The sequence below is a fragment of the Euwallacea similis genome, chromosome 21 (genome assembly GCF_039881205.1).
Source record: "Euwallacea similis isolate ESF13 chromosome 21, ESF131.1, whole genome shotgun sequence".
NCBI lineage: Eukaryota > Metazoa > Arthropoda > Insecta > Coleoptera > Curculionidae > Euwallacea > Euwallacea similis.
The window spans coordinates 3599973-3625596 of record NC_089629.1 but is presented as its reverse complement, the minus strand read 5'-3'; the positions used below and the strand labels follow the sequence as shown (position 1 = coordinate 3625596).

At 34.5% G+C, this 25624-nt stretch overlaps 1 protein-coding gene across 11 annotated transcripts; it reads right to left on the bottom strand.

The window, feature by feature from the left end:
- Positions 1-2868: 2868 nt before the first annotated feature.
- Positions 2869-25075, bottom strand: LOC136415921 (uncharacterized). Of its 11 annotated transcripts, none has more exons than XR_010752657.1 (9): positions 24902-25075; positions 24436-24574; positions 22609-22755; positions 20207-20372; positions 19983-20153; positions 19728-19930; positions 16227-16373; positions 9918-10049; positions 2869-3735 (listed from the first exon to the last, which is right to left on the bottom strand). XR_010752657.1 is itself a non-coding variant. In XM_066400833.1 (6 exons), exons 1-3 carry the CDS (start codon positions 13383-13385, stop codon positions 7523-7525), a joined length of 327 nt encoding a protein of 108 aa, XP_066256930.1. In that variant the 5' UTR covers positions 13386-13472; the 3' UTR covers positions 2869-3735; positions 6963-7169; positions 7222-7398; positions 7451-7522. The 11 variants fall into 11 exon arrangements, 3 of the variants coding, with proteins under 3 accessions (XP_066256930.1, XP_066256929.1, XP_066256931.1); XR_010752659.1 differs by having other exon boundaries at positions 19983-20137; XR_010752658.1 differs by lacking the exons at positions 24436-24574; positions 24902-25075 and adding an exon at positions 23074-23228.
- Positions 25076-25624: the final 549 nt, after the last annotated feature.

Sequence of the window (25624 nt, the reverse complement as noted above, 5' to 3'; positions counted from 1 at the left end):
ATTCAATACTAGTATCTCTCTATTCTCCTCATTCCCCACGCTGTAATATCTACAGTCTTCTTATAAAATAATCATCAGACCTATAATCCTTCTCGATAATCATCAATATATCCTTCTAATCTAGTAAAATATCAATGTCCTCATAGTTCTCTTAATAATCCATTATCTAGCTATCAATACACATTCATATCTCTCTCTCATTTATCTAATACTTCACCATCCTCTATAAATCTCACAGTTCTTTTAATAATCCATCCGCTTCTCATCTCCCCTAATGCCTAAATCATCCGTCTCTCAGTAATTCCCTATCCGTCAGGAATATAATCTCATAATAATATCCCATCAGTGTCTCTTCTAGTAGTTCCTTCTCTACAGTTCTTATAAATTCCTTATCTAGTTCCCTTCTTCCTAAAATATCTTTCATAGCTATCCTCTCAATGCTCAGTAAATCATCTAGTCCCATCTAAATAGTCTTCTCACAAAGTTAATCATAGTAGCTCTCCTTTAAATCCTTCACAAATAGCTCTCTTACTATCAAAGTTCAGTTACTTCCTTCAATCATCTCCGTCTCCTATCCCTACAATAATAGTTCCTTCAGTATCTCTCTCTCTCACATCTTCTAGTATCTCTTAATCCATCCCTTTCCTAGTTCTCTTCACTCTCTCATCTCCCCAAATATCAGTTCTCTCTAATCCCTACAATCCCCCGCTTGCGAGTTCCCTTGGAAATATCTCCGAATCCTTCCCTATATCCTCCCACTACACCCCAGTTCTCTAGTAATATCAATACTTCCTTCCCTAATCCCCCATCAGTTCACATCCCTTCTTTCCAATCTCTCCCCTCCACCCTTTCCAGCCCATCTCTTATCCCCGCTATAGCACTATAATCCCCTTCTCACTAGTCCCCTATTCATCATCCCTTCTTATAATATCTACACACTCCCGTCCCTCATCCCTAGTCCCCCCAGCTCACTTCTTAATCCCTTCCTTTCTCAATCTCTAGTTAGCTTACTCCTATCCATCATCCTCTGCTCCCCCCGTTGGAATACTCCGCTCCCTCATCGTTCGTCCCCCTTTGTATCAATACTCTCTTCCCACACCAATAATAGCAATACTTCTTTCCCCCAATGTTCTAGTACTCCTGTCCCTCATCGTTCGTCCCCGATTGTATCAATACTCTCTTCCCTCACTGTAATATCAATACTCCTTTCCCTAATGTTCACAAATTCCTATCCTTCATCCCTTTCCCCGTAAAAGTTCAAATACTCCTTTCCCTCATCCCTATACTCCCCCTTTCCCCTCTCGCACTTTCTTAGCTCCCTTCCTAGTCCCCTCTCTTCTCATCCCTATCCCATTCCTCCATCCTTTTCCATCCCCTTTATAATCCCACCTTCCTTCCAAAAGCCTTCAATCCCCCTCCCTCTCTCTTATCCTTCATCCCTTCTAAAATACTCACCTTCTAGCCTTCCTTCCCTTTCCTTTAATGCCCCCCTTCCTTCATCCCTCATAAAAGCCCCCATTCCCCCTCCTTCTTAAAATCTATATCCTCTCTAGTCCCCCTTTTCTGCTTCAGCATCGTCGTCATCTTCTTCTCCTATCCTGCCAATCCTCTCTGCTCCTTTCTAATACTCACCTTATCTCTCATCCCTTTCTAGTCCCCCCTTTATCCTCCTTCTTAATCCCTTCTTTTCATCCTCTATTCCTTCCATCCCCTTTTAGTACACTCTTATCCTTCATCCTTATTCCGTGTCCTCCCATCCCTCATCCCTTTTCTAAAATGTTCCCATACTCCTGCCCCTTATCCCTCTTCTATAATATCCAAATACTCCCATCCCTCATCTCCTTTTTATAATGTTTTCATACTCCTCTCCCTCATCCCTTTTTTTATAATGTTCCCGTACTCCTGTCCCTCATCCTTTTTTTTATAGTATCCAAATACTCCTGTCCCTTATCCCTCAGCCCCCTTTATTAGTAATACCCCCAATTCCCCTCCATAATGTCCCTTAATCCTCCCATCTCCTTCTATCCCCTTTTATTAGTAGAATCCTTAATTTCCCCAAGAATGTCCCTTTTTTAAAATACTTTCCAAATCATCTAATCTCTTTCCCCGCAGTATCAGACAAATAAATAAAGTAATACATCATCTCAGCAATAAAGAAATACAAAAATTATCTCAATAGTTCTATCTAAATAATTACAAATTAATACTAACACCCGTGAAAATCTAAAAAATGCAAAATCACACTGGAAATGTCCCCCTAAATCTACTACACACTTTAAGTCAAAAAATCTAAATCACTTGTTGGCCTTTCCCAAAGAATAATCTCCCCTTTACTTCAAAATTCAAAGTTATTCAATTTCTCAAAAAACAGTCAAATCAGAAAAATACAAATTACTTTAGTTTCTCTATCTTCCCTACATCCCCAAATTTCCACAGTGCATCCTGACCCTCACAATACAATTTAATAATCAATATATACCACCCTCTAATGTGTCACTTTTTTTTAAATATCTAAAATATCCTCTAATTATAAATAAATAAGAGTACATGTCTTTATTCACACTTTACTCATCTCTCAATATAATACATATAATGCAGACCATGTATCTCTTCTTCATTCATAGAAAAACCAATAATATCCAATCAGTAAATACTAAATATACAAAATACAAGCTCTAAATCAGTCATAATACTGCGGGGAATGTTTCCAAAAATATAGACAATACCTATAAAAAGTTACTACATTTCCACAATATCAAAAAAACAGTGTAAACCCAATCCTCTCACGAATCCCAAAAGACCACTTTCCTATTCATCGGGTAACAGGTTTAGAAATAATCTCACACAAAATCCTTCAATTCTGCTTTTATTAGTTGCAGTCAGAAGAAACAACCTTCTTTTAGTTCTAAAAGCTTCTTAAATAATAATAATAATAATAAATAATATACAGTTACCAAATATACCACCACTCCAATGTATCACCTCGACAAGTACTCTTCTTTCGAGTCATCAAAAGTAATACAAAAAGAGTCACAAATTTAATAAATATAATATCCAGTTAGTAGAATACAAACAGAAATGTTATCAAAAATCAGTTAAATAATACATAAACCATAGAAAATTAGTTGTCTCAATTTTAAATTTCATCTTTTATCAAAAATAACACTTTTCATAATCATTAAATCGAAAACACACTCATTTCCTATCTAGGAACGAAAAGTTTCCTTGCACTTTTACTAAATTCATATGTTTCTCTCAAAAATTCATTAAGAAACTAGTACTCTTCAATGTACTTTCAAATCTTTCCATTTATTTATCCCTTAACCCCTTTTACAATTCAAAAGAATCCACCATTTCTTGTTACACGAGTCATGAGCAATGCTAAAGAACCACACAATATCACAAACTGTACTGCTCGAGTACCAATTACACATCTACTCGACTCTCAAATTTAGAGGAAAAAGTACAATTCACTTTTCGTTCCTCACAAAATACTCTTCTTCTCAAATCCCTCGACCTATCACTACTTCTTACTTTCATCACTTACCTACCATTGGGTCCTTCCATTTCTCCCTTTTCCTTTCTCAGTTCCTCTATGCATTTCATCTGTTTTCTCACAAAATTAATTAAGCTGCTTGAAACCTCCAATGCTTTCTTGAAGACATTGTCCCCTCGACTTATCTCCTGGCACCTATCACCAAATGCAAGTGTTCCGAGTACTTCATCCTTCGGAATCTGAAACAATGACAATTCATTGCACCTAGTTCAATGAGACACCACATAATACACATAATAATCTTCTGAATCCATCATTCCCAACACTCCTCAGTCATAATACCTACTTTCATAGCTTGGAATGTGCAAATTCTCAAACTATGCAAATCTAAAATACAAATAATCCTCAAATACTTCCAAAGGCACCTTTACGTGTTCCACAAATACCTTCATCCCCACACCCTGACAAAGTACGATGGGGTTATGTCCGAGGTGATGGAGCCATGGCTCGTATAACCTCAGTTCATCTTCGAGAATGTTATGTGGAATCCTTCGACCAATTCCAATTTACACCAGTGGGTTACTTCTTGTCCCCAGTTTTCAAAAATTACTTCCGAGACAATCGACACACGTAATCAAAGCCCCAAGGAACGAATTGGGGCAGTGTGCAATTATCACCCCACACAAGTTCTCGACAATGTCTTCAAAAGTATCAAAGTTCTGGTAAACTTCAACTTTCAAATGAGTGGACCGCGTTTTCCACAATTATTATCAATGTTTTAAACAATTAGACCTCTTTTCTTAAAAAATTGCTTAAAAGTTTAATCGAAATCTTCAAACTTAAAAATAGTAATAAATAAATTAATATAACCTCACTCTACTCTGTCATTCCAAATCGCATGATCGAATTGCGACTTACTTCTCATCTTCTATTTCTCTCGTGTAAATTACCACGGCTGACTGCTAATGCTAACCTAAAATTCGTCAATCGAAACCCGCCAAGAATTATACACCTACAGTAAATGTACAGTGTTGGGGAAATAACTTTGCTACTTTTCTACTTCCTATTTTAATCGTGGTTAGTTCCGGTTAGCCGTTCTAATTTTCTAATTCTAAATAATAATTCCTCAATTTACAAACGTTTCTCTTTCCTGTTCAAAAGAACTCTTCGTTCCAAATAATGTTCTCGATCGTCGGTTAAATTTGACAAAGTTATTTCCCTATACCCTGTACAATTCACTTAGAACCTACGTCCTAATAGTCTATTTCACACAAGACTAAAGCACTAATAAATTTCTAAAATAATACAAGTTATATCTCACCCACACAGTACGTGAACTACACAAAGAATCTACTACTATAGGAAACGCAGTATAAAATACTAATCAATCATAAAATGTAGTACAAATTTGGAAAAGTAAACGAACAATTCCCTACCTCTCTTTTTCTTAACTTTCCCAGTTCTAATAAATCCTTTAGAACCGTAAAAGTACCTACTAGTAGTGCCAGTTTAATAATACCCCAATAATTTGCACACTTGGCCCACTTGTGTGCAAATTATGTGGGGCGTCCTAAAAAGGCCCCTTCAGTCTACATAAATATCCTACTTATACATAATTAACACTATAAAAATATTATCGTATATACACAATATCTTAATTTAAAAACAATTAAGACCATTTCTTTAAAAATCGTTCAAATTCATCTTCCTTTCAATGCTGTCTTAAGAAGACCTTATTCGCTATATCGTTTAAATTCATCTTATCACTTTGCCCACTATACTCAAAATAAACCAATCCTATTTTCCACCTTTTTTCTTATCTCTTCTCTTCTCCAATGAATACTGCACCACAGTGCTCCAATCTCTACTTCTCACTTGACTTGTCCACTGCTGGAAATGCTTTTTCCTTCCAAGTCTTTTTCCTCATCTTTCAGAATAAATCTTATCTCCATTCACCAGTTCCGGCCCTTCCTAAGCCTCTTTCAAATTCTCCCCTTTGCTAAATCTCCCAAGTTCTTCTTCCTTAATTCCGGTTACATCCCTTCTAAGACCTCACAATTTCCATGAATAAATTCCGTTCACCATTTTGTCCAAGGATCCCCAAGTATTGCTTAAAAACAGACTTTTTTCCAAATATCCTCCGGGAAAAATTCCTCAAATGGCTTTTCTAGGCCCTAAAGTTCCTCTACAATTTTAGGAACCTCCTAGTTGACACATATCTAATGACTACATACTAACACTAATTAAATATAATAATGCAACTTCCCTTATTCTATCCCTCCAAACGTGTTTCTCACAAGTTACCTAATACCCTTATAAATATCACTAATTTTAATTTACATGTTCCTTCTAAAAGCTCTAATTACTTCCCTCTGAAATACATGTACTTTCTTACTCTTATCCTTAAAATTCACAAGAAATAATCTTTACTTTCTTATTAACTATAAATACATAAATGACCTACTGGCAAATTCTACTTTTCCAATATACATTCCTTCCTATTTTCTTACATATGCTCAAGTTATCCTTCCATATAATAAATAAAGTCCTATTCTTATGTTTAAATCCCTCCTCTTCTTTCGCACCCACCATTTACTTCTAATTCCTATCTTTTCCAATTTCTCTCGAGTTTTGCAGTTTTACATTCTATGTGCATGTTTCTGTTACATTTTTCCACCTACATCCCCTCCCTCAAAAGAAAAATTGCCTAAAAAGTCCTATCCTATGTCCCTACTTCAACTTACTATGAATACCCCTAATATCTTAACAGAATTACTTCACCTAGCATATGCATCGACAATTTCAAATTTACAATTCTCTTTTAAATACATATTTCCTGTACCTTCACAAAAATCATCAGTACCTTTACACTATGCTTTCCTATCTGATATAAATATTCAAATCATCTAAACAATTACAAATCATGTACCTAGTTTTTCCTATAAAAAATAATACATCCAATTTACTTTCTATCCTAAATTACTACATCTTTATCCTTAACACTTAAATAATAATCATAATGTAATTCACAATTCTTACAATATCTACTAATTTAAAAATAATATGCTTTCCCTATGTGTATCTAAATAAAATCTAATCCTCAATTATTTCAAATAATACTTATAATGGTGAATCTTTCACCTTACACTTCCAAATATTAATCAAACACCCTATCTACTGTACTAACTTATAAAATCACCCTTTACAGTAATATGGTGCCCCAATTAAATACTCTACTTTCTCAAATTACAATTCCACAAGTCCATCCACAATCCATAAGTTATGGTACAATTTTTCACACATTTCCTTTTAAATTTATCAAATATCCTTCTCATACATCAAAATAACTAGAAACTAGAAAATTCTTAATTCACTTTCAAAACTAAACCCACAAATTACTTATTAACTACTAGCAAAGTCCTATTCTTCTTAAGACAAAAAAGCAATCTCGTAATGTTCCACTTACTTGCAATCCTCCAAATCTCAAAATCTCCTTCCTTGTGAAAAAATACTTTGGCCCTTATCTTTTTCCCTTTCCTGGGCCCCAGTCAGCTTCTTCGATCATTTTCACTTTTGCTGTTCTCGTAATTTCCTACTTCTCTCTTGCCAAAGTTCCAAGAATCTATATCAGTGAGCTTCCTCTTTCCTTCCCTTATAAATCTTATCCTTTTTGCTAAGAGGAAATAAATAAACCACTGTCCTTCGATAAAACTACAAAGTACTACCTTGCTATCTTTTTGCCCTTAACTTAAGTTCTTTTGAATCCGACTACTCCGGTGAAAAATCTATCCTTCCTATCCTTGAATTTGGGCAATAATCCAACTTTCGATACCAGTTTTTGGTAAAGTTCCTTGTCTATATCTCTGACCCCTCCCTCATTGGTGATCAGTCGAGGGAATCCACTATGATCTTAATGGTTCCATCTTTTTATGTCAAATCTGTGGGGCAACCCACCTTCTTTCTTCCTAATTTTTAGGTTAAACGTTCGATCCTTCCTGCTGGGTTTTCTGTTGAAGAACCTCACTACTAATCTGGTGCTCGTAAACCTAACCTAAAAGGTATTTGCTCCAGACCCTTTCTTTCTGTGTTCTGTTTTTCCGTGAGCCCCTCCGTTTGCTTCCTGTAAATGTTTGCTTTTAGGTCTTTAATTTACCTCTTTCTTTGTAATATTTCCCGATCCACGTTTCCATTTCGAATTCCACTGTTCCAGTAAATATTATCCAAAATTCCGGTATTTCTTTACTTTTTCTTACTCTGTAAATTTCTGGATCCCAATCTTCTCATCTCGAATCCCGTAGATCATCGATTCTTTTATTTTTTAATAAATTAACGTCCAAAATTTTACGTCTTTATTTACTTTTTCGGAATACTCGTGACGATCCGAGAGGTTATCCCTTTCTCGTCTTTTACCGTTTTAACTACCTTTCCGAACCCTTAAAAGATGGAGCCACGCGAAAAACCCACCGCTTCCAAAGAAACAAGTGTATAGACATTCGCGCTTTTGCCGATTCCCACCGTCTTCATCTACTCGGGATTCGAGACCAGTTAACGGCAACGACGCATGTCGCCGCCATCTTATCGGAAAGTGCCGGGAACTAAGGCATCTTTCATGCTGGCCCCATGAAAGATTCCCGCGTTCCCCCGCTTTCTAGGGGATGGCTCCGATGTGTTCTCGACGGTGTCGTTCTGCCGAATCCGAAAAACGAGGGTGAAGACCCCCAAAGAGGGGTCGGTCCAAAGTGGCCGACTCCTCGCCAGGTTACCTGGAGGCCAATCGCCTCCACGTAACTTTGCGTCGCGTCTGTCACTTTGCCGGGCCCTCTTTGGGCCCGGTGTCGTACAGTGTTGCCGGCTTGTGCAAGAAATCCTAAAATTTTAAGAAATTCTAACCCGGATCAAAATCCCCAGTTTCCTCTGCCAACAGTTCCCAATTCCCCCCTTTTCTCTCAATCATGTTTTTTAAACCATCCCCAAATTCACGGTGAAATTCACTCATCATCATATCTCAATTAGACAAAACCACCCCAGAGGTGTTTCGGGCAGTAAGTGTTAAAAAAACCACTAATAAATCGATCATGTATCAATTATTACCGTTCCTTCATCGGTATCCTTTCCTACACGTGTTTCTGTTTCGAAATTTTCATAATAATTGTCAAAAGATCTATTTAAATCGAGTAAATACAAATATTCATGACTCAACAGTAACAATTGATACATCTTCGGTTTATTAGGTGTTTTTTAACACGTTTACTGCCCGAAACACATCGGGGATGGTTTTTCCTATTTAAAATAGAATGATAAATAATTTCCCTGAGCAATGAATTTGTTAAATGTGCTATTTAACCGTGAAATTCAAAGATCAAATGAAAATTAAATCGTTCATTTTCGTTTTGGGAGAAAAGGGAGGAACTGGCAACGTCGCAAAAAAAACCGCGAATCCTCATCTAGGTTAGAATTCCTTCAATTTTAGAACTTGCAATAATAAAAACACATCCATGCAATACTAAGCTAAATACTGTGGCCCACTTTTTTGTAACAAAACTTTAATAGTACATAGGTCATTTTAATTTAAGAACGTTATAAATAAAAATAACCTCATTGTTCTAAAATTTTCCACACCCGATATCTTCAAAACAAAACGTTTACGAGCCTATGTTGGTTTGAAATGTTCTTCCAAGTAATTATTCTATGTACTCTTAAAGTCCTGCTACAAAAAAGCAAAAGAACAAATCGAGGTAAAAGCTGTATCATAAATCACAAAAACCTTAAGCAAACTTACCTGCAAAAATTATAACTGCATGCAAGCAAATTCGAGTGAAAGCTTCGATAAATATCAAACTTTAAAAACAATTCACTTTATTCTTATTCCACAAATAATAAAGGCCCTTTGGAATAATTAACATCTTAATAAACAATTTTTCTTGGATACCCTTAATAAGAAAACATCTTTTTCCCAAAACATTTAGTAACGAAGCTTCTTTACTCTTTAGATATCATTTTTCCCAAAAACCTTTCTTAACGAAACTTCTTTACTGTTTAAACATCAATTTTCCTAAAACATTTAGTAACGAAGCTTCTTTACTGTTTAAATATCATTTTTCCCCAAAACTTTTAATAAAAAGACAAAAAATTCTTTAAAAAATTAGGTATCACTTCACCTATTTAAAATCTTAGTGATTCTTCCCACCCCTACCAAAAAGTACTTGCAATTTAATACAAAACCCCAAAACAAAATCCCCCTTGAAAATAAAATCCACTTATTTTTGTATATTTACACTTTTCCTATAACCCTAGAAATATCAGAGATGGTTCGTTTTCAAATTAACACCCTGTTAGAATACTCTTTCCAATTCTTTTCAATATTATTTTCTTCAACTGCTTAACCCTCAAATCTGACACAATAAAAATTTTAAATTCCTACCTTTTCTGTTGCCTTCGGAAAACTTTCTTTACTGGACACCTTGCACTTTCCCAGATCACACCATCTTTATCGCTGCATTCGAGGTAGACACACACACACACAATTTCACATCCTTTGGCTGCAGTTCTTGTCCTGAAAGGAAAAGAGAGGCTACTTTAGCACATACTTTCCACGAAGAATTTAATATTCAATATCCTTAAACATGAGAACTTTGAAATCTTTACATTTCATCGTGGCAAATCTCACTACATGACCTCAGAATATGAGTACCGGTTGACTCAAAACTATCACATCTTTATCAAAAAGCTGCTTTATTTGTTAGACAAATTCCTTCATCCACAGCTCGAATAACCTTAGTTTGTCTTCGAGAATGTAGTCATTCCTTTAATAAGTTCCTGTACCGAACATATTTACCCACCTGACACCCCTGGGTTGCTTCTTGTTCCCAGTTTTATAAAATAACACTTTTACACCGTAAGCACACCTAATCAAAGTCTCAAAGGACGAATTTGAGCAGTGTGCAGTTACCACCCCACCGGTTCTCCGCGATGTCTTCGAAAGTATCGGAGTTCTGGTAAATTTGTACGTTCAAGTGAATGGACGACATTTTCTACAATTATTGTTCATTTGTCGAACGATTAGACTAATTTTGTTAAAAATTAGTCATACGCCTTAACGTCTTCGAAATACAAAGTAAATATGGCGACGTAACCTCTCTCCGCTCTGTCAAAAAGTTCTTTTTGACAGAAAATGGTCGAGCTACGCGATGCGTTCCTCGCGACCTACTTTTCGTCTTCCGTTTCTCTCGTGCAAACTTCGAACGTCAATTTTCGGTGCAGATGTCGGTTCTGATGGTTCCCTCGGTACGATAACTTCCGAAAATGCGCGGGAATCATCCCGTCCTCTTTCTTTTCGTTACTTCCTCGTCTCCTTGCTTATAAAAGCAATGTTGCAATTTAATATTAATTTCGTCGTCCTTCACAAGTAACTAACGATGACACCCACTTATCCTAATTGTACGGAGTGTTAGGGAAATAACTTTCCTACTTTGATTTCTCCTTTTCTAAACAAGTATCCAAATGAAACAAACTAAAAGACACATTGCCAATTCTTCAAATGTGTCTCTCTTTTTCCAAAGAAATCAAAATAGTTACGTTTACGAATCTTCTTCCTCTTTCCTATTCCGAAGTTATTTCCCCAACACGATGTATAATTAAAATAAAATGACAAATAATGATCTCTCTAACGAAACACCAAAGCACTCGTGAAAAAATTCTTCCATTTAAAAATGATGTGTAAAACGCACAAATATAAAATACTTTTCCGTGTTTCTTCAAAAGCAAATATATAGAAAAAGCATAGAAACACAAACTAGCAAATTCGCCACCTGTTTTTGTCTCTACCGTCGCAACTTTCCCAGTTCTAATAAACCCTTTAGAACCGTGAAAATACCTGCTAGTGCCAGTTTAATGTTACCCCAATAATTTGCAAACTTGGCCCACTTGTGTGCAAATTATGTGGAGCATCCTATTATCTCTTTTACCTTAGTTTACAATTACAAAAGTTAAAAACTAATAAATATCCTACTTATCCCTAAATAGTATTCTAATTTAGAAATAATTAAGACCATTTCTTTAAAAATCCTTAAAATCTCTAATGTTCTATAATCCATCTTCCTCTTAATGTCTTCTTAAGAAGACCTCTTTCCTCACTCTCCTCGAAATAAACCAATCTTGTTATTTGTCTTTTCTCTTATCTCTTATACAATGACTACTCCAATCTCTACTTCTCGCTTCACTTGCCTAATGCTTTTTTCCTCCAAGTCTTTTTCCAGTTCTCCTCTTTCAGGAAAAAATCTTATCTCCACTGACCAGTTCCCTTCCTTCCTGAACTTCTTACAAATTTTTAAAAGCACCGAATCCCTAAATCTTCTAAATTAATCATCCCTAGTTCCAGTTAGACCCCTTCTAGGACCCCACAATCTCGGTTTTTTCCCATAGTTAATTTTCCTGACTCCACAATTTCAATCAATAAATCCTGTTCACCATTTTGTCCAAGAATCCCCAAGTTATCCTGAAAAAACAGTGTTTTTCCAAAGATCTTCCAGGAAAAATTGCCAAAATAGCTTTTCTAGCTCCTGCAAAAGCTCTTCTGGAATTTTAAGAAGCTCCTAGTTCACAATCACTACTTACTAATACTAATAAAATATAATAAAGTAATAACTTCCCTTATTCTATCATTCCAAATAGGTTTTCCATAAATTATCTCTAATTTTAATGTACGTGTTCATTTGTTCCTTCTAAAAGCTCCTCTTATTTACCTCTCAAATATACATAAGTTCTTCCTCACCTTTACTGTTAAAATTCAAAAGTAACAATCTTTACTTTCTTATGAACTATAAATACATAAATGACCTACTGGCAAATTCTACTTTTCTAATATACATTCTTTCTCATTCATTCCCATTTTTCTTACAAATGCTCGTATTATCCTTCCATATAATAAATAAAGTCCTATTCTTATGTTTAAATCCCTACTCTTCTTTCGCATCCACCCTACACACCTAATTGCTATCCTATCCAGTTTCTTTGAAGTTTTACGTTCTGTATGCATGTTTCTCGTACATTTTTCCACTCCCTCAAAAGAAAAATACCCTAAGAAATCCAGTACTATTTCCCTACCTTTACTTACTATGAATACCTAATATTTTAATACAATTACTTCACTTAGCATATACATCTACAATTTCAAATTTACAATTCGAGTTTATACACATAATTTCTATATGCTCACAAAAATTATTAGTACCTTACCACTATCATTTCCTATCTTATATAAATATTCAAATCATCTAAAAAATTAAATATCAACACTTACAAAAATGTACCTAGTTTTTTCCTATAAAAAATAATATATCCAGTTTACTTTCTATCCTTAACACTTAAATAATAATCATAATGTAATTCACAATTCCTACAATATTTACTAATTCAAAAATAATATACTTTCACTATGTGTATACAAATAAATTCTAATTTTCAATTTATAATAACACCTGTTATCTCACCTTTTAAACAAATTAAGTCAAATAATACTTATAATGGCGAATTTTCCAAATATCCATGAAGCACCCTACCTACTATACTGACATACAAATTCAAAATAAAATTACCCTTTACAGTAGTACGGTGCTCCAATTAAATACTCTACTTTCTCAAATATTCAATTCCAAAATAATCCATAAGTTATGGTACAATTTTTCACACAATTCCTTTTAAATTAATCAATGTCCTTCTGATGCATCAAAATAACTAGGAAATTCCTATTCCTCTTAAGACAAAAAGCTTTCTCCTAATAATCCACTTACTTGCAATCCTCCAAATCTTGATATCTCCTTCCTTGTGAAAAAATACTTTGGCTGCCTTTCTTTTTTCCCTTTGCTCGGCCCCAGTCAGCTTGTTCGATCATTTTCACTTTTGCTGTTCTTGTAATTTCCAATTTTTGTCTTTCAAATTTCCATGTATCCAAGTCACGACCCTCTTTCCTTCCCTTATAAATCATATCCTTTTCGCTAAGAAGAAATAAATAAAGCACTATTCTTCGATAAAGCTACAATGTACTACCTTGGTATCTTTTTGCTCTTAACCTAGATTCTTTTCGATCCTCCACTCAAAAATGTGTCTTTCCTATCGATGAATATGGGCAATAATCCAAGTTTCCCTACGAATTTTGGATAAAGTTAATTGTGTCTACCTCTGGACCCTTGGTCATTGTTGATCTGTCGAGGAAATCCACTATAATCTTAATGGTGTATCTTATTTTTATCAAATCTGTGGAGCAACCCACCTTCTTTCTTCCTAGTATCTAGATTAAACTTTCGGTCCATCCTCTTAGGTTTTCCTTTGAGGACCCTCACTACTAATCTCCTGCTCGTAAACCTAACCAAAAAGGTACTTGTTCCAGACCATTTCTTTCTGTGTTCTGTTTTTTAATAACTCCCTCTGTTTGCTTTCTGGAAATGTATGCTTTTAGGTCCTTAATTTACCTCTTTGTTGTAATATTTCCCCATCCACGGTACCATTTCCAATTCCGTTGTTAGAGTAAATATTATCCAAAAATCCAGTATTTCTTTACTTTTTCTCACTCTGGAAATTTCTGGATCCCAATCTTCTGATCTTGAATCCCGCAGATAATCAATTTTCTTATTATTTAATAATTAACGTCCAAAATTTTACATCTTTATTTACTTTTTCGGAATACTCGTGACGATCCGAGAGGTTATCCCATTCTCGTCTTTTACCGTTTTAACTACCTTTCCGAACCCTTAAAAGATGGCGCCACGCGAAAAACCCACCGCTTCCAAAGAAACCAGCGTATAGACATTCGCGATTTTCACGACCCCCTTCGTCTTCTTCTACTCGGGATTCGAGACCAGTTAACGGCAGCGGCGCATGTCGCCGCCATCTTTTCGGAGAGCGCCGGGAACAAAGGCCTTATTCATGCTGGCCCCATGAATAATTCCCGCGTTCCCCCGCTCTCTAAGGGGATGACTCCGATATGTCGACGTTGTCGTTCTGCCGAATCCGAAAAACGAGGTTGAAGACCCCCAAAGAGGGGTCGGCCAAACTGGCCGACTCCTCGCCAAGTTACCTGGAGGCCAATCGCCTCCACGTAACTTTGCGTCGCGTCCGTCACTTTGTCCGGGCCCTCTTTGGGCCCGGTGCCGTACAGTGTTGCCGGCTTGTGCAAGAAATCCTAAAATTTTAAGAAATTCTAACCCGGATCAAAATCCCCAGTTTCCCCTGCAAAAATTTCCAATTCCCCCTTTTTCTCTCAAAATCACTTTCACACCTTCCCCAAGTTCACGGTGAAATAGCACATTCGATCATATCTCAATTAGACAAAACCGCCCCAGAAGTGTTTCGGGCCGTAAATGTGTTAAAAAAACCACTAATAAATCAATCATGTATGAATTATTACCATTCCTTCCTCTGTATCCTTTACTACACGTGTTTTTGTTTCCAAATTTTCATAATAATTATTAAAACAACCATTTAAATCGAATAAATGCAAATACTCATGACCTAATAGTAATAATTGATACATCTTCGGTTTCTTAGGTGTTTTTTAATACGTTTACTGCCCGAAACACCTCGGGGATGGTTTTTCCTATTTAAAATAGGATGATAATTAATTTCCCTGAGCAATCAATTTGTTAAATGTGTTATTTAACCGTCAAATTCAAAGATAAAATGAAAATTAAATAATCCATTTTCGTTTTCGGAGAAAAGGGAGGAACTGGCAACGTTGCAAAAAAAACCGCGAATCTTCATCTAGGTTAGAATTCCTTCAATTTTAGAACTTGCAATAATAAAACACACCATGAAATACTAAATACACTGGCCCACCTTTTTGTAACAAAACGTTAATAGTACATAGGTAATTTTAATTTATGAACGTTATGAAAATAACCTCATTGTTCTAAAATTTTCCACACCCGATATCTTCAAAACCAAACGTTTACGAGCCTATGTTGGTATGAAATGTTCTTCCAAGTAATTATTCTATGCACTCTTAAAGTCCTGCTACAAAAAAGCAAAAGAACAAATCGAGGTAAAAGCTGTATCATAAATCACAAAAACCTTAAGCAAACTTACCTGCAAAAATTACAACTACTTGCAAACAAATTCAAGTAAAAGCTTCGATAAATATCAAACTTTAAAAACAATTCACTTTATTCTTATTCGACAAATAATAAAGACCCTTTGGAATAATTAACCTCTTAATAAACAATTTTTCTTTGATACCTTTAATAAGGAAACATCCTTTTTCCCAAAACATTTAGTAACGAAGATTCTTTAAGGTTTAAACATCATTTTTCCCAAAAACCTTTCTTAACGAAACTTCTTTACGGCTTAAACTTCAATTTTCCCAAAACCTTTCCAGAAAACCAAAAAAATTTTTAAAAAACCTTTCAAATAAGGTATCACTCAATCTTGCTACCTATTTACAATTCCCAATTTTATTCTTAGTGGTTCTTTCCCTTCGTACTAGAAAGTACTTGCAATTTAATAAAAAAACTCCAAAAGAATGTCCCCCTTGAAAATAAAATCCCCTTATTTTTGTATATTTACACTTTTTCTATAATCCCAGAAATATCAAATGTGATTCGTTCTCAAATTAACTCACTGTTTTAATACTCTTTCGATTCGTTTTCAATATAAATTGTTTCTTTGATAACAATTATATTCTTCCTTTGCATAGTAACACTCCCTCAAATCTAGCAGCATAAAAATTTTAAATTCCTACCTTTTTCTGTCGCCGTCAGCTATACTTCCACCAGCAAACAGCTTCCACTTTCGGAAATGGCACGATCATTTCACTGCATTTAGGACGAACACAGACACACACACACACACACACACTATTTCACATCCTTTGGCTGCAGTTCTTGTCCTGGAAAGAAAAGAGAGGCAGCTATAGTACATAGGTTTCCACGAAGAATATAATATTCAATACCATTACTTAAACACCAGAACGTTGGAATCTTTGCAACTCACATTAAATAACCCCAGAGTACAAGTACCGATTAACTCAAAACAATCACATCTTTATCAAAAAGTTGCTTTACATTTTAGACAAATTACCACACGGTTATGTTCAACATAATATAACCACAGCTCTTATAACCTTAGTTTACCTTCGAGAAGTCAATCGATCGTTTAATAAGTTGGTGCACTAAGCATATCTACCCACCTTGGCCCCCGCACATCACACCTCTGGGTTGCTTCTTGTTCCCAGTTTTATAAAATAACACTTTTACACCGTAAGTACACGTAATCAAAGTCTCAAAGCACGAATTTGGGCAGTGACCAATTATCACCACAGAAATTTCGACACTGTCTTCAAAAGTATCAAAGTTCTGGTAAACTTGTACGTTCAAGTGAATGGACGACATTTTCGACAATTATTGTTCATTCTTTAAACAATTCGACCTCTTTTCTTAAAAAATTGCTTAAATGTTTAATCGAAATCTTCAAAGTTAAAAGTAGTAATAAATAAAGCAATATAACCTCACTCTACCCTGTCGTTCAAATTCGTACGATCCCGCTGCGACCTACTTTTCATCTTCTATTTCTCTCGTGTAAAATTCCACAGCTGACTCTACCAATGATTCAACTTCGAATGGCCATTTTAAATGACTCAGTTTAATAGTTCCCTTCTTTACGACGACGTCCAAAAATTAAATCTCCTCAAATATCACGGTAATTTCCCCATTTGCTTTACTTTCTCATTAAATACGAAAGCAACGTTACGTTTCTAGCTTCGTCAATCCCAACTCGCCGCCGAGGATTACACGCACCCGCCGTAAATATAATATACAGTGTTAGGGAAATAACTTTGCTACCTTCGTACTTCCCATTCTAATCCTGGTTAGTTCGGGTTAGCCATTCTAATTTTCTAATTCTAAATAAAAATTCGTCAATTTACAAACGTTTCTCTTTCCTGTTCAAAAGAACTCTTCGTTCCAAATAATGTTCTCGATCTTCGATTAAATTTCACAAAGTTATTTCCCTATACCCTGTATAATTAAAATAGAACATACGTCCTACTTTTCTATCTCACAAAAGGCTAAAACACTAATAAAATTCTGAAATAATACAAATTATATCTCACCAGCACAGTGTGTAGACTACTTAAAGAATCTACTACTGTAGGAAACAAAGTATAAAATATTAATCAATCATAAAATGTAGTAAAAACACGAAAAAGCAGACTAGCAAATTCCCAGTTCTAATAAATCCTTTAGAACCGTGATAGTACCTGTTGGTGCCAGTTTAATGTTATCCCAATAATTTGCACACTTGGCCCACTTCTGTGTAAATTATGTGGAGCATCCTATTATCTTAAAAAGGCTACGTCAGCCTACCCTCCTCTGTCCCTCTTATTATCTCTTTTGCGTTAGTTTACAATTACAAAAGTTAAAAACTAATAAATATCCTACTTATACGTAAACAACACTATAAAAAATTATCATACATAATGTTAATTTAGAAAGAATTAAAATAATTTCTTTCAAAATCTTTCAAATCTATGACGTTCTATAATCCATCTTCCTTTTAATATTTTCTTAAGAAGACCTCATTTGCCATATCGTCCAAATTCATCCCTTTATTTTACACACAATTCCACTTGTTCAAACCCTCCTCAAAATAAACCAATCTTGTTTTCCACCTTCTCTCTTTTATCTTCTCCAATGAATACTGTACCCCCGTGCAATCTCTACTTCTCACTTGACTTGTCCAATGCTTTTTCTTCCAAGTCTTTTTTCGGCCCTTCCTGAGCTGCTTAGAAATTTCCAAAAACACCAAATCGCTAAACCTTCCAAATTCGTCGTCCCTAATTCCACTTAGACCTCACAATTTCGGTTTTTTCCTGTAATTACTTTTCCTAACTTCACGGTTCCAGTGAATATATCTCGTTCACCATTTTGTCCCAGAATCCCCAAGTTATCCTTAAAAACCAGTGTTTTTTCAAAGATCTTCCGAGAAAAATCGCCCCAATGGCTTTTCTAAGCCCTAAAGTTCCTCTACAATTTTAGGAAGCTCCTAGTTGACAATGACTACATACTAACACTAATAAAATATAATTAAAAAAATAATATAACTTCCCTTATTCTATCGTTCTAAACAAGTTTTCCATAAGTTACCTAATACCTTTATTAATATCGTTAATTTTAATATGCATGCTCATTTGTTCCTTCTGAAATAAATGTTCTTTCTTAGTCTTATTCTCGAAATCCAGGAGGAATAATCTTTGCTGTTAACAAATAATCTACTAACAAATTTCTCCATTCTTTTATGCAGCTATTTGCATTCCCTCCCATTCTTCTTACATGTCTTTATATTATCCTTCCATATAATAAATAAAGTCCTATTCTTCTGTTTAAATCTCTCATCTTCTTTCGCATCCACCGTTTACTCCTAATTGCTATCCTACCCAGTTTCTTTAAAGTTTTACATTCTATATGCATGTTTCTCGTACATTTTTCCATCTACCTCCCCTCCGTATCTTTTATCCACTCCCTCAAAAGAAAAATACCCTAAGAAATCCTGTACTATATCCCTACCTAATATTTTCACAGAATTACTTCACATAACATATACATCTACAATTCTATTTTATGCACATAATTCCTATATTGTGACAAAAATCATTAGTACCTTTACACCATTTCTTCTTACCTTATATAAATATTAAAATCTTCTAAAAAATTAAATATCAATACTTACAGAAATCTATCTAATTTTTCTCCTTAAAAAATAATATACACAGTTAATTTTCTATCTTAAATTACTACATCCTCCTTACCTATAACACTTAAATAATAATCACAATTTAATTTCCTACAATATCTACTAATGTAACAATATATTTTCACCATTTCTACATAAATCAATTTTAATCTTCAATGTGTAATACCTTCTGTTGTCTCTTACCTTTTAAATAAATTATTTCCAATAAGACAAATAATACTTATAATGGTGAATTTTCCAAATATCCATAAAACACCCTACCTACTATACTCACATACAAATTCAAAATAAAATTACCCTTTCCGGTAGTACGGTGCTCCAATTAAATACTCTATTTTCTCAAATATTCAATTCCAAAATAATCCATAAGTTATGGAACAATTTTTCACACAATTCCTTTTAAATTAATCAAATGTCCTTCTGATGCATCAAAATAACTAAGAAATTCCTATTCCTCTTAAGACAAAAAGCATTCTCCTAATAATCCACTTACTTGCAATCCTCCAAATCTCGATATCTCCTTCCTTGTGAAAAAATACTTTGGCTGCCTTTCTTTTTCCCTTTACTCGGCCCCAGTCAGCTTATTCGATCATTTTCACTTTTGCTGTTCTTGTAATTTCCTATTTTTGTCTTTCAAAATTCCATGTATCCAAGTAACCACCCTCTTTCCTTCCCTTATAAATCATATCCTTTTCGCTAAGAAGAAATAAATAAAGCACTATTCTTCGATAAAGCTACAATGTACTACCTTGGTATCTTTTTGCTCTTAACCTAGATTCTTTTCGGTCCTCCACTCAAAAATGTGTCTTTCCTATCGATGGATACGAGCAATAATCCAACTTTCCTTACAAATTTTGGATAAAGTTAAGTGTGTCTACCTCTGGCTCCTTGGTCATTGTTGATCTGTCGAGGAAATCCTCTATAATCTTAATGGTTTAATCTTATTTATATCAAATCTGAGGAGCAACCGACCTTCTTTCTTCCTAATGTGTAGGTTAAACGTTCGGTCCATCCTTTTAGGTTTTCTCTTGAAAATCCTCACTACTAATCTCGTACTCGTAAACCTAACCAAAAAGGTACTTGTTCCAGACCCATTCTTTCTGTGTTCCCTTTTTTAATACGTCCCTCCGTTTGCTTCCTGGAAATGTATGCTTTTAGATCTTTAATTTACCTCTTTGTTGTAATATTTCCCCATCCACGGTACCATTTCAAATTCCACTGTTAGAGTAAATTTTATGGAAAAATCCAGTATTTCTTTACTTTCTTCTTACTTTGTAAATTTGTGGATCGCAATCTTCTAATCTTGAATCCAGTAGATAATCAATTCTTTTATTTTTTAATAATTAACTTCCAAAATTTTACATCTTCATTTACTTTTTCCAGACACTCTTGACAATCCACGAGGTTATCTCATTCTCGTCTTTTACAATTTTAACTTCCTTTTCCGACAACTAAAAGATGGAGCCACGCGAAAACCCTACCGCTTCCAGAAAATTAAGTGTATAGACATTCGCGCTTTTGACGATTCCCATCGTCTTCATCTACTCGGGATTCGAGACCAGTTAACGGCAGCGGCGCATGTCGCCGCCATCTTTTCGGAGAGCGCCGGGAACAAAGGCCTTATTCATGCTGGCCCCATGAATAATTCCCGCGTTCCCCCGCTCTCTAAGGGGATGACTCCGATATGTCGACGTTGTCGTTCTGCCGAATCCGAAAAACGAGGTTGAAGACCCCCAAAGAGGGGTCGGCCAAACTGGCCGACTCCTCGCCAAGTTACCTGGAGGCCAATCGCCTCCACGTAACTTTGCGTTGCGTCCGTCACTTTGTCCGGGCCCTCTTTGGGCCCGGTGCCGTACAGTGTTGCCGGCTTGTGCAAGAAATCCTAAAATTTTAAGAAATTCTAACCCGGATGAAAATCCCCATTTTCTCTGCAAAAATATCCCCCATTCCCCTTTCTCTCAAAAATTATCATTTTCACACCTTCCCCAAATTCACGGTGAAATAGCACATTCGACAAATTCCATTCCGGGAATTCATTCATCATCATATCTCAAATAGACAAAATCACCCCCGAGTTGTTTCGGGCAGTCATGTGTTAAAAAACCACTAATAAATCCATCATGTATCAATTATTACTATTCCTTCCTCGGTATCCTTTACTACACGTGTTTTTGTTTCCAAATTTTCATAATAATTATTAAAACAACCATTTAAATCGAATAAATGCAAATACTCATGACCTAATAGTAATAAATCTTCGGTTTCTTAGGTGTTTTTTAACACGTTTACTGCCCGAAACACCTCGGGGATGGTTTTTCCTATTTAAAATAGGATGATAATTAATTTCCCTGAGCAATCAATTTGTTAAATGTGTTATTTAACCGTCAAATTCAAAGATAAAATGAAAATTAAATCATTCATTTTCGTTTTGGGAGAAAAGGGAGGAACTGGCAACGTCGCAAAAAAACCGCGAATCTTCATCTAGGTTAGAATTCCTTCAATTTTAGAACTTGCAATAATAAAACACAACATGAAATACTAAATACAGTGGCCCACTCTTTTGTAACAAAACGTTAATAGTACATAGGTAATTTTAATTTAAGAACGTTATGAAAATAACCTCATTGTTCTAAAATTTTCCACACCCGATATCTTCAAAACCAAACGTTTACGGCCTATGTTGGTATGAAATGTTCTTCCAAGTAATTATTCTATGCACTCTTAAAGTCCTGCTACAAAAAAGCAAAAGAACAAATCGAAGTAAAAGCTGTATGATAAATCACAAAAACCTTAAGCAAACTTACCTGCAAAAATTACAACTACTTGCAAACAAATTCAAGTAAAAGCTTCCATAAATATCAAAGTTTAAAAACAATTCACTTTATTCTTATTCAACAAATAATAAAGGCCCTTTGGAATAATTAACATCTTAATAAACAATTTTTCTTGAATACCTTTAATAAGGAAACATCATTTTTCCCAAAACATTTAGTAACGAAGTTTCTTTACGGTTTAAACATCATTTTTCCCAAAACCTTTCAATAAAACGAAAAAAAATAAATAAAAAAATTAGATATCACTCAACCTATTTAAAATCTTAGTGATTGTTCCCATCCCTACAAGAAAGTATTTGCAATTTAATACCAAACCCCAAAAGAAAGTCCCCCTTGGAAATAAAATTCTCTTATTTTTGTATATAAACACCTTTTCTATAATCCCAGAAATATCAAGTGGTTCGTTTCCAAATTAATACACTGTTGTAATACTCGTTCAATTCTTTTCGATATAAATTACTTCTTTGATAACAATTATTTTCTTTCGTTGCATAGTAACTCTCCTTCAAATCTAACACCATAAAAATTTTAAATTCCTACCTTTTTCTGTCGCCATCAGCAATACTTCCACCAGCAAACAGTTTCCACTTTCTGAGATGACACAATCATTTCACTGCATTCCGAGTGGACACACACACGCACACACAATCACACACAATTTCACATCCTTTTGCTGCGGTTCTTGTCCTGAAAAGAAAAGAGAGGCAACTATAGTACATACGTTTTACACGAAGAATATAATATTCAATAGCATTAGTTAAACACAAGAATATTGGGATCTCACCAATCTTGCAACTCAACACTAGACAACCTCAAATTACAAGTACAAGTTGAATCATAACAGTATGATCTTTATCAAAAAGCTGCTTTAAGGCGGTACCCAAAATAAGTTTTCCTTGCGTTAGAAAAAAGTCAAATTTATCTAATCTGCGAATACTACAATAGTTATTGAAAGTTGACAATTACTAAAAACTCCTTTGACAATTAGTTTCTTCTCTTTCTTACCTCTTAATTTCTAATTCCACGGATATTCTATGGATCGACTAAGATGACACCACTTTTATTGTTGTGCTTTTCAATTTTAAATTCCATATTTTCTTTTCAAACGCACGCTTTTAAGTTAATTTGTTAATTTCCACATTTCGATATAAATAAACAAACGAAAAACTCTTACAGTACAATTATAAAAAAATGTCATTATTGTCATGCACGATGTGCAGAAAATTACCACAAACAAGAAATCTACAAGTTTACACGAAGAAGAAATCTGCAAAAACACACCAAAAAGAAATCTGCAAAACCACAAAAAGAAGAAACTTACAACGCAGACTCCCAGATGGCGCCACACATAAAAATCTCTTCTCTCGCATCCACCATTTAATCCTAATTGGTTCTGCTATGAATACCCATTGTCTTAACGCAATTATTTCACATAACATGTGCATTAAGCAATTCTAAATTTACAATTCTATTTTATATACATAACTCCTGTATCGTGATAAAAATCATTAGTACCTTTGCACTATGTGTTCTTATCTTATATACATATTAAAATCATCTAAAAAATTAAATATTAATACCTACGGAATCTCCTTAAAAATAATATGTAGTCTATTTTCTATCTTAAATTACTACATATTCCTGATCCATAACACTCAAATAATAATTACGATAAAACGTTAATATTTCATAGGTAAATTTATTTTAAGAAAGTTAAGAAAAATAATTAAAATTTCTTCTAACATTTTCCACACCCAATATCTTTAAAACAAAACGTTTATGAACCTATATTGGCATGAAAGGTTCTTAAAAGTAATTATTCTACTCACTTTTAAAGTCTTACTACAAAAAAGTAAAAAAATAAATTAAATGTGACATCTATATAATAATTCACAACAAGCCTTAAGTGAACTTACCTGGAAAAATTATAACTAAATGCAAAGAATTCAAGTAAAAGCTTCTATAAATATCAAACTTTAAAAATAATTCACTTTATTCTTATTTAACAATTATCATTTTTCCCAAAAAACCTTTCAAATTAGATATCACTCAACCTTGCTACCCATTTCAAATTCCCAATTTAAATCTTAGTGGTTTTTTCCACCCCTACTAAAAAGTACTTCCAATTTAATTTAAAAAATCCAAAAAAACATCCCTCTTGAAAATAAAATCCATTTATTTTTGTATATTAACACATTTTCTATCATCCCAGAAATATCAAAAGTGGTTTTTTTCAAATTAACTCACTGTTGTAATATTTATTCAATTAATTTTGAATATAAATTATTTCTTTGATAAGGATTATTTTCATCAATTGCATGGTGACTCTCATTCACATCTAACACTATAAAAATTTTAAATTCCTACCTTTTTCTGTCGCTGTCAGGAATACTTCCACCAGCAAACAGCTTCCACTTTCAGAGATGGCACTAACATTTCACTGCATTTGGGACGAACACAGACACACACTCACACAACTTCACATCCTTTGGCTGCAGTTCTTGTCCTGAAAAGAAGAGACAGGCAGCTATAGTACGTATCTTTCTACGAAGAATGTAATATTCAAAATATCATTAATTAAACACAAAAGTATTGGAATCCCACTAATCGTGCAACTCACACGAGATAACCTCCAATGACAAGTACAACTTGAGGCAAAACAATGATCTTTATGAAAAAACTTCTTTAGGACGGTACCAAAATTAAGTTTTGATTGCATTAGAAAAAAGGGATATTTATTAATAGTTTGTATGGTCTGTAAGTATTAGAATAGTTATTGAAAGTGGAGAATTACTAAAAACTCCTTTGACAATGAGTTTTGTTTCTTTCTTACCTCCTAATTCTAATTCCACAGATATTCTATCGATCGACTAAGATGATACCACTTTTATTTTTTGCTTTTCAATTTTAAATTCCATATTTTCCTTTCAAACGCACGCGTTTATGTTAATTTGTTAATTTCCACATTTCAATTAATGTAAATAAATAAACGAACAACTCTAGAATCCGATCACTGACGAATTTGTAGCGGAGCCAGCCGCACAGTACATTGTCACCCCCACATTAATGACAGTGACAGTGCACTGCGAACCAGAGCATCATCCCGGTTCTGTAGAGAATTCAAACAACAGCAGGATAATATTTTCCGTAATGGTTTCCGGCAATACATTCCGCATTGTTCAACTAAAACTCTATAGAACAGTTGATCACACAAGCAGCTCTCTCTTTTCTCTTTTGAACTCTGTCTCCTCTACATGTACTCCAACAACTGATAACAATAATACTCTATACACAGTAGTTATAAGTTTATTCTAAGTGTTACAACAAAACTTTCAAAAAGTTCCCGTTTTACGAATTCCGTTTGGAAATTCATGTTTGCGTAGACAATTAACAAAAACGCCTAGTGATTCTTTTTCGTGACCGGCGGGATAAATGTTATTATTGTCATTCACACAAAATTATCAAGAAAAAATATCTGTAGAAGCTTGCCACACAGATTCACAAATGACGTAACAAGTAAAATATCGATAAACACCTATAAGAAAAGAATATTTCC

Excerpts from the sequence above, each read along its gene's own strand:
- LOC136415921 (XM_066400832.1), bottom strand. The coding sequence starts at position 13,385 with ATGATCGAACAAGCTGACTGGGGCCGAGCAAAGGGAAAAAAGAAAGGC. Across the intron at positions 10,050-13,284 it reads CAAGATTTGGAGGATTGCAA|GACAAGAACTGCAGCCAAAG; the intron begins GTAAGTGGATTA and ends TTTTCCTTTCAG. Across the intron at positions 7,617-9,917 it reads TTCCGAAGGCAACAGAAAAG|GAAGCAAACGGAGGGGCTCA; the intron begins GTAGGAATTTAA and ends AAACATTTACAG.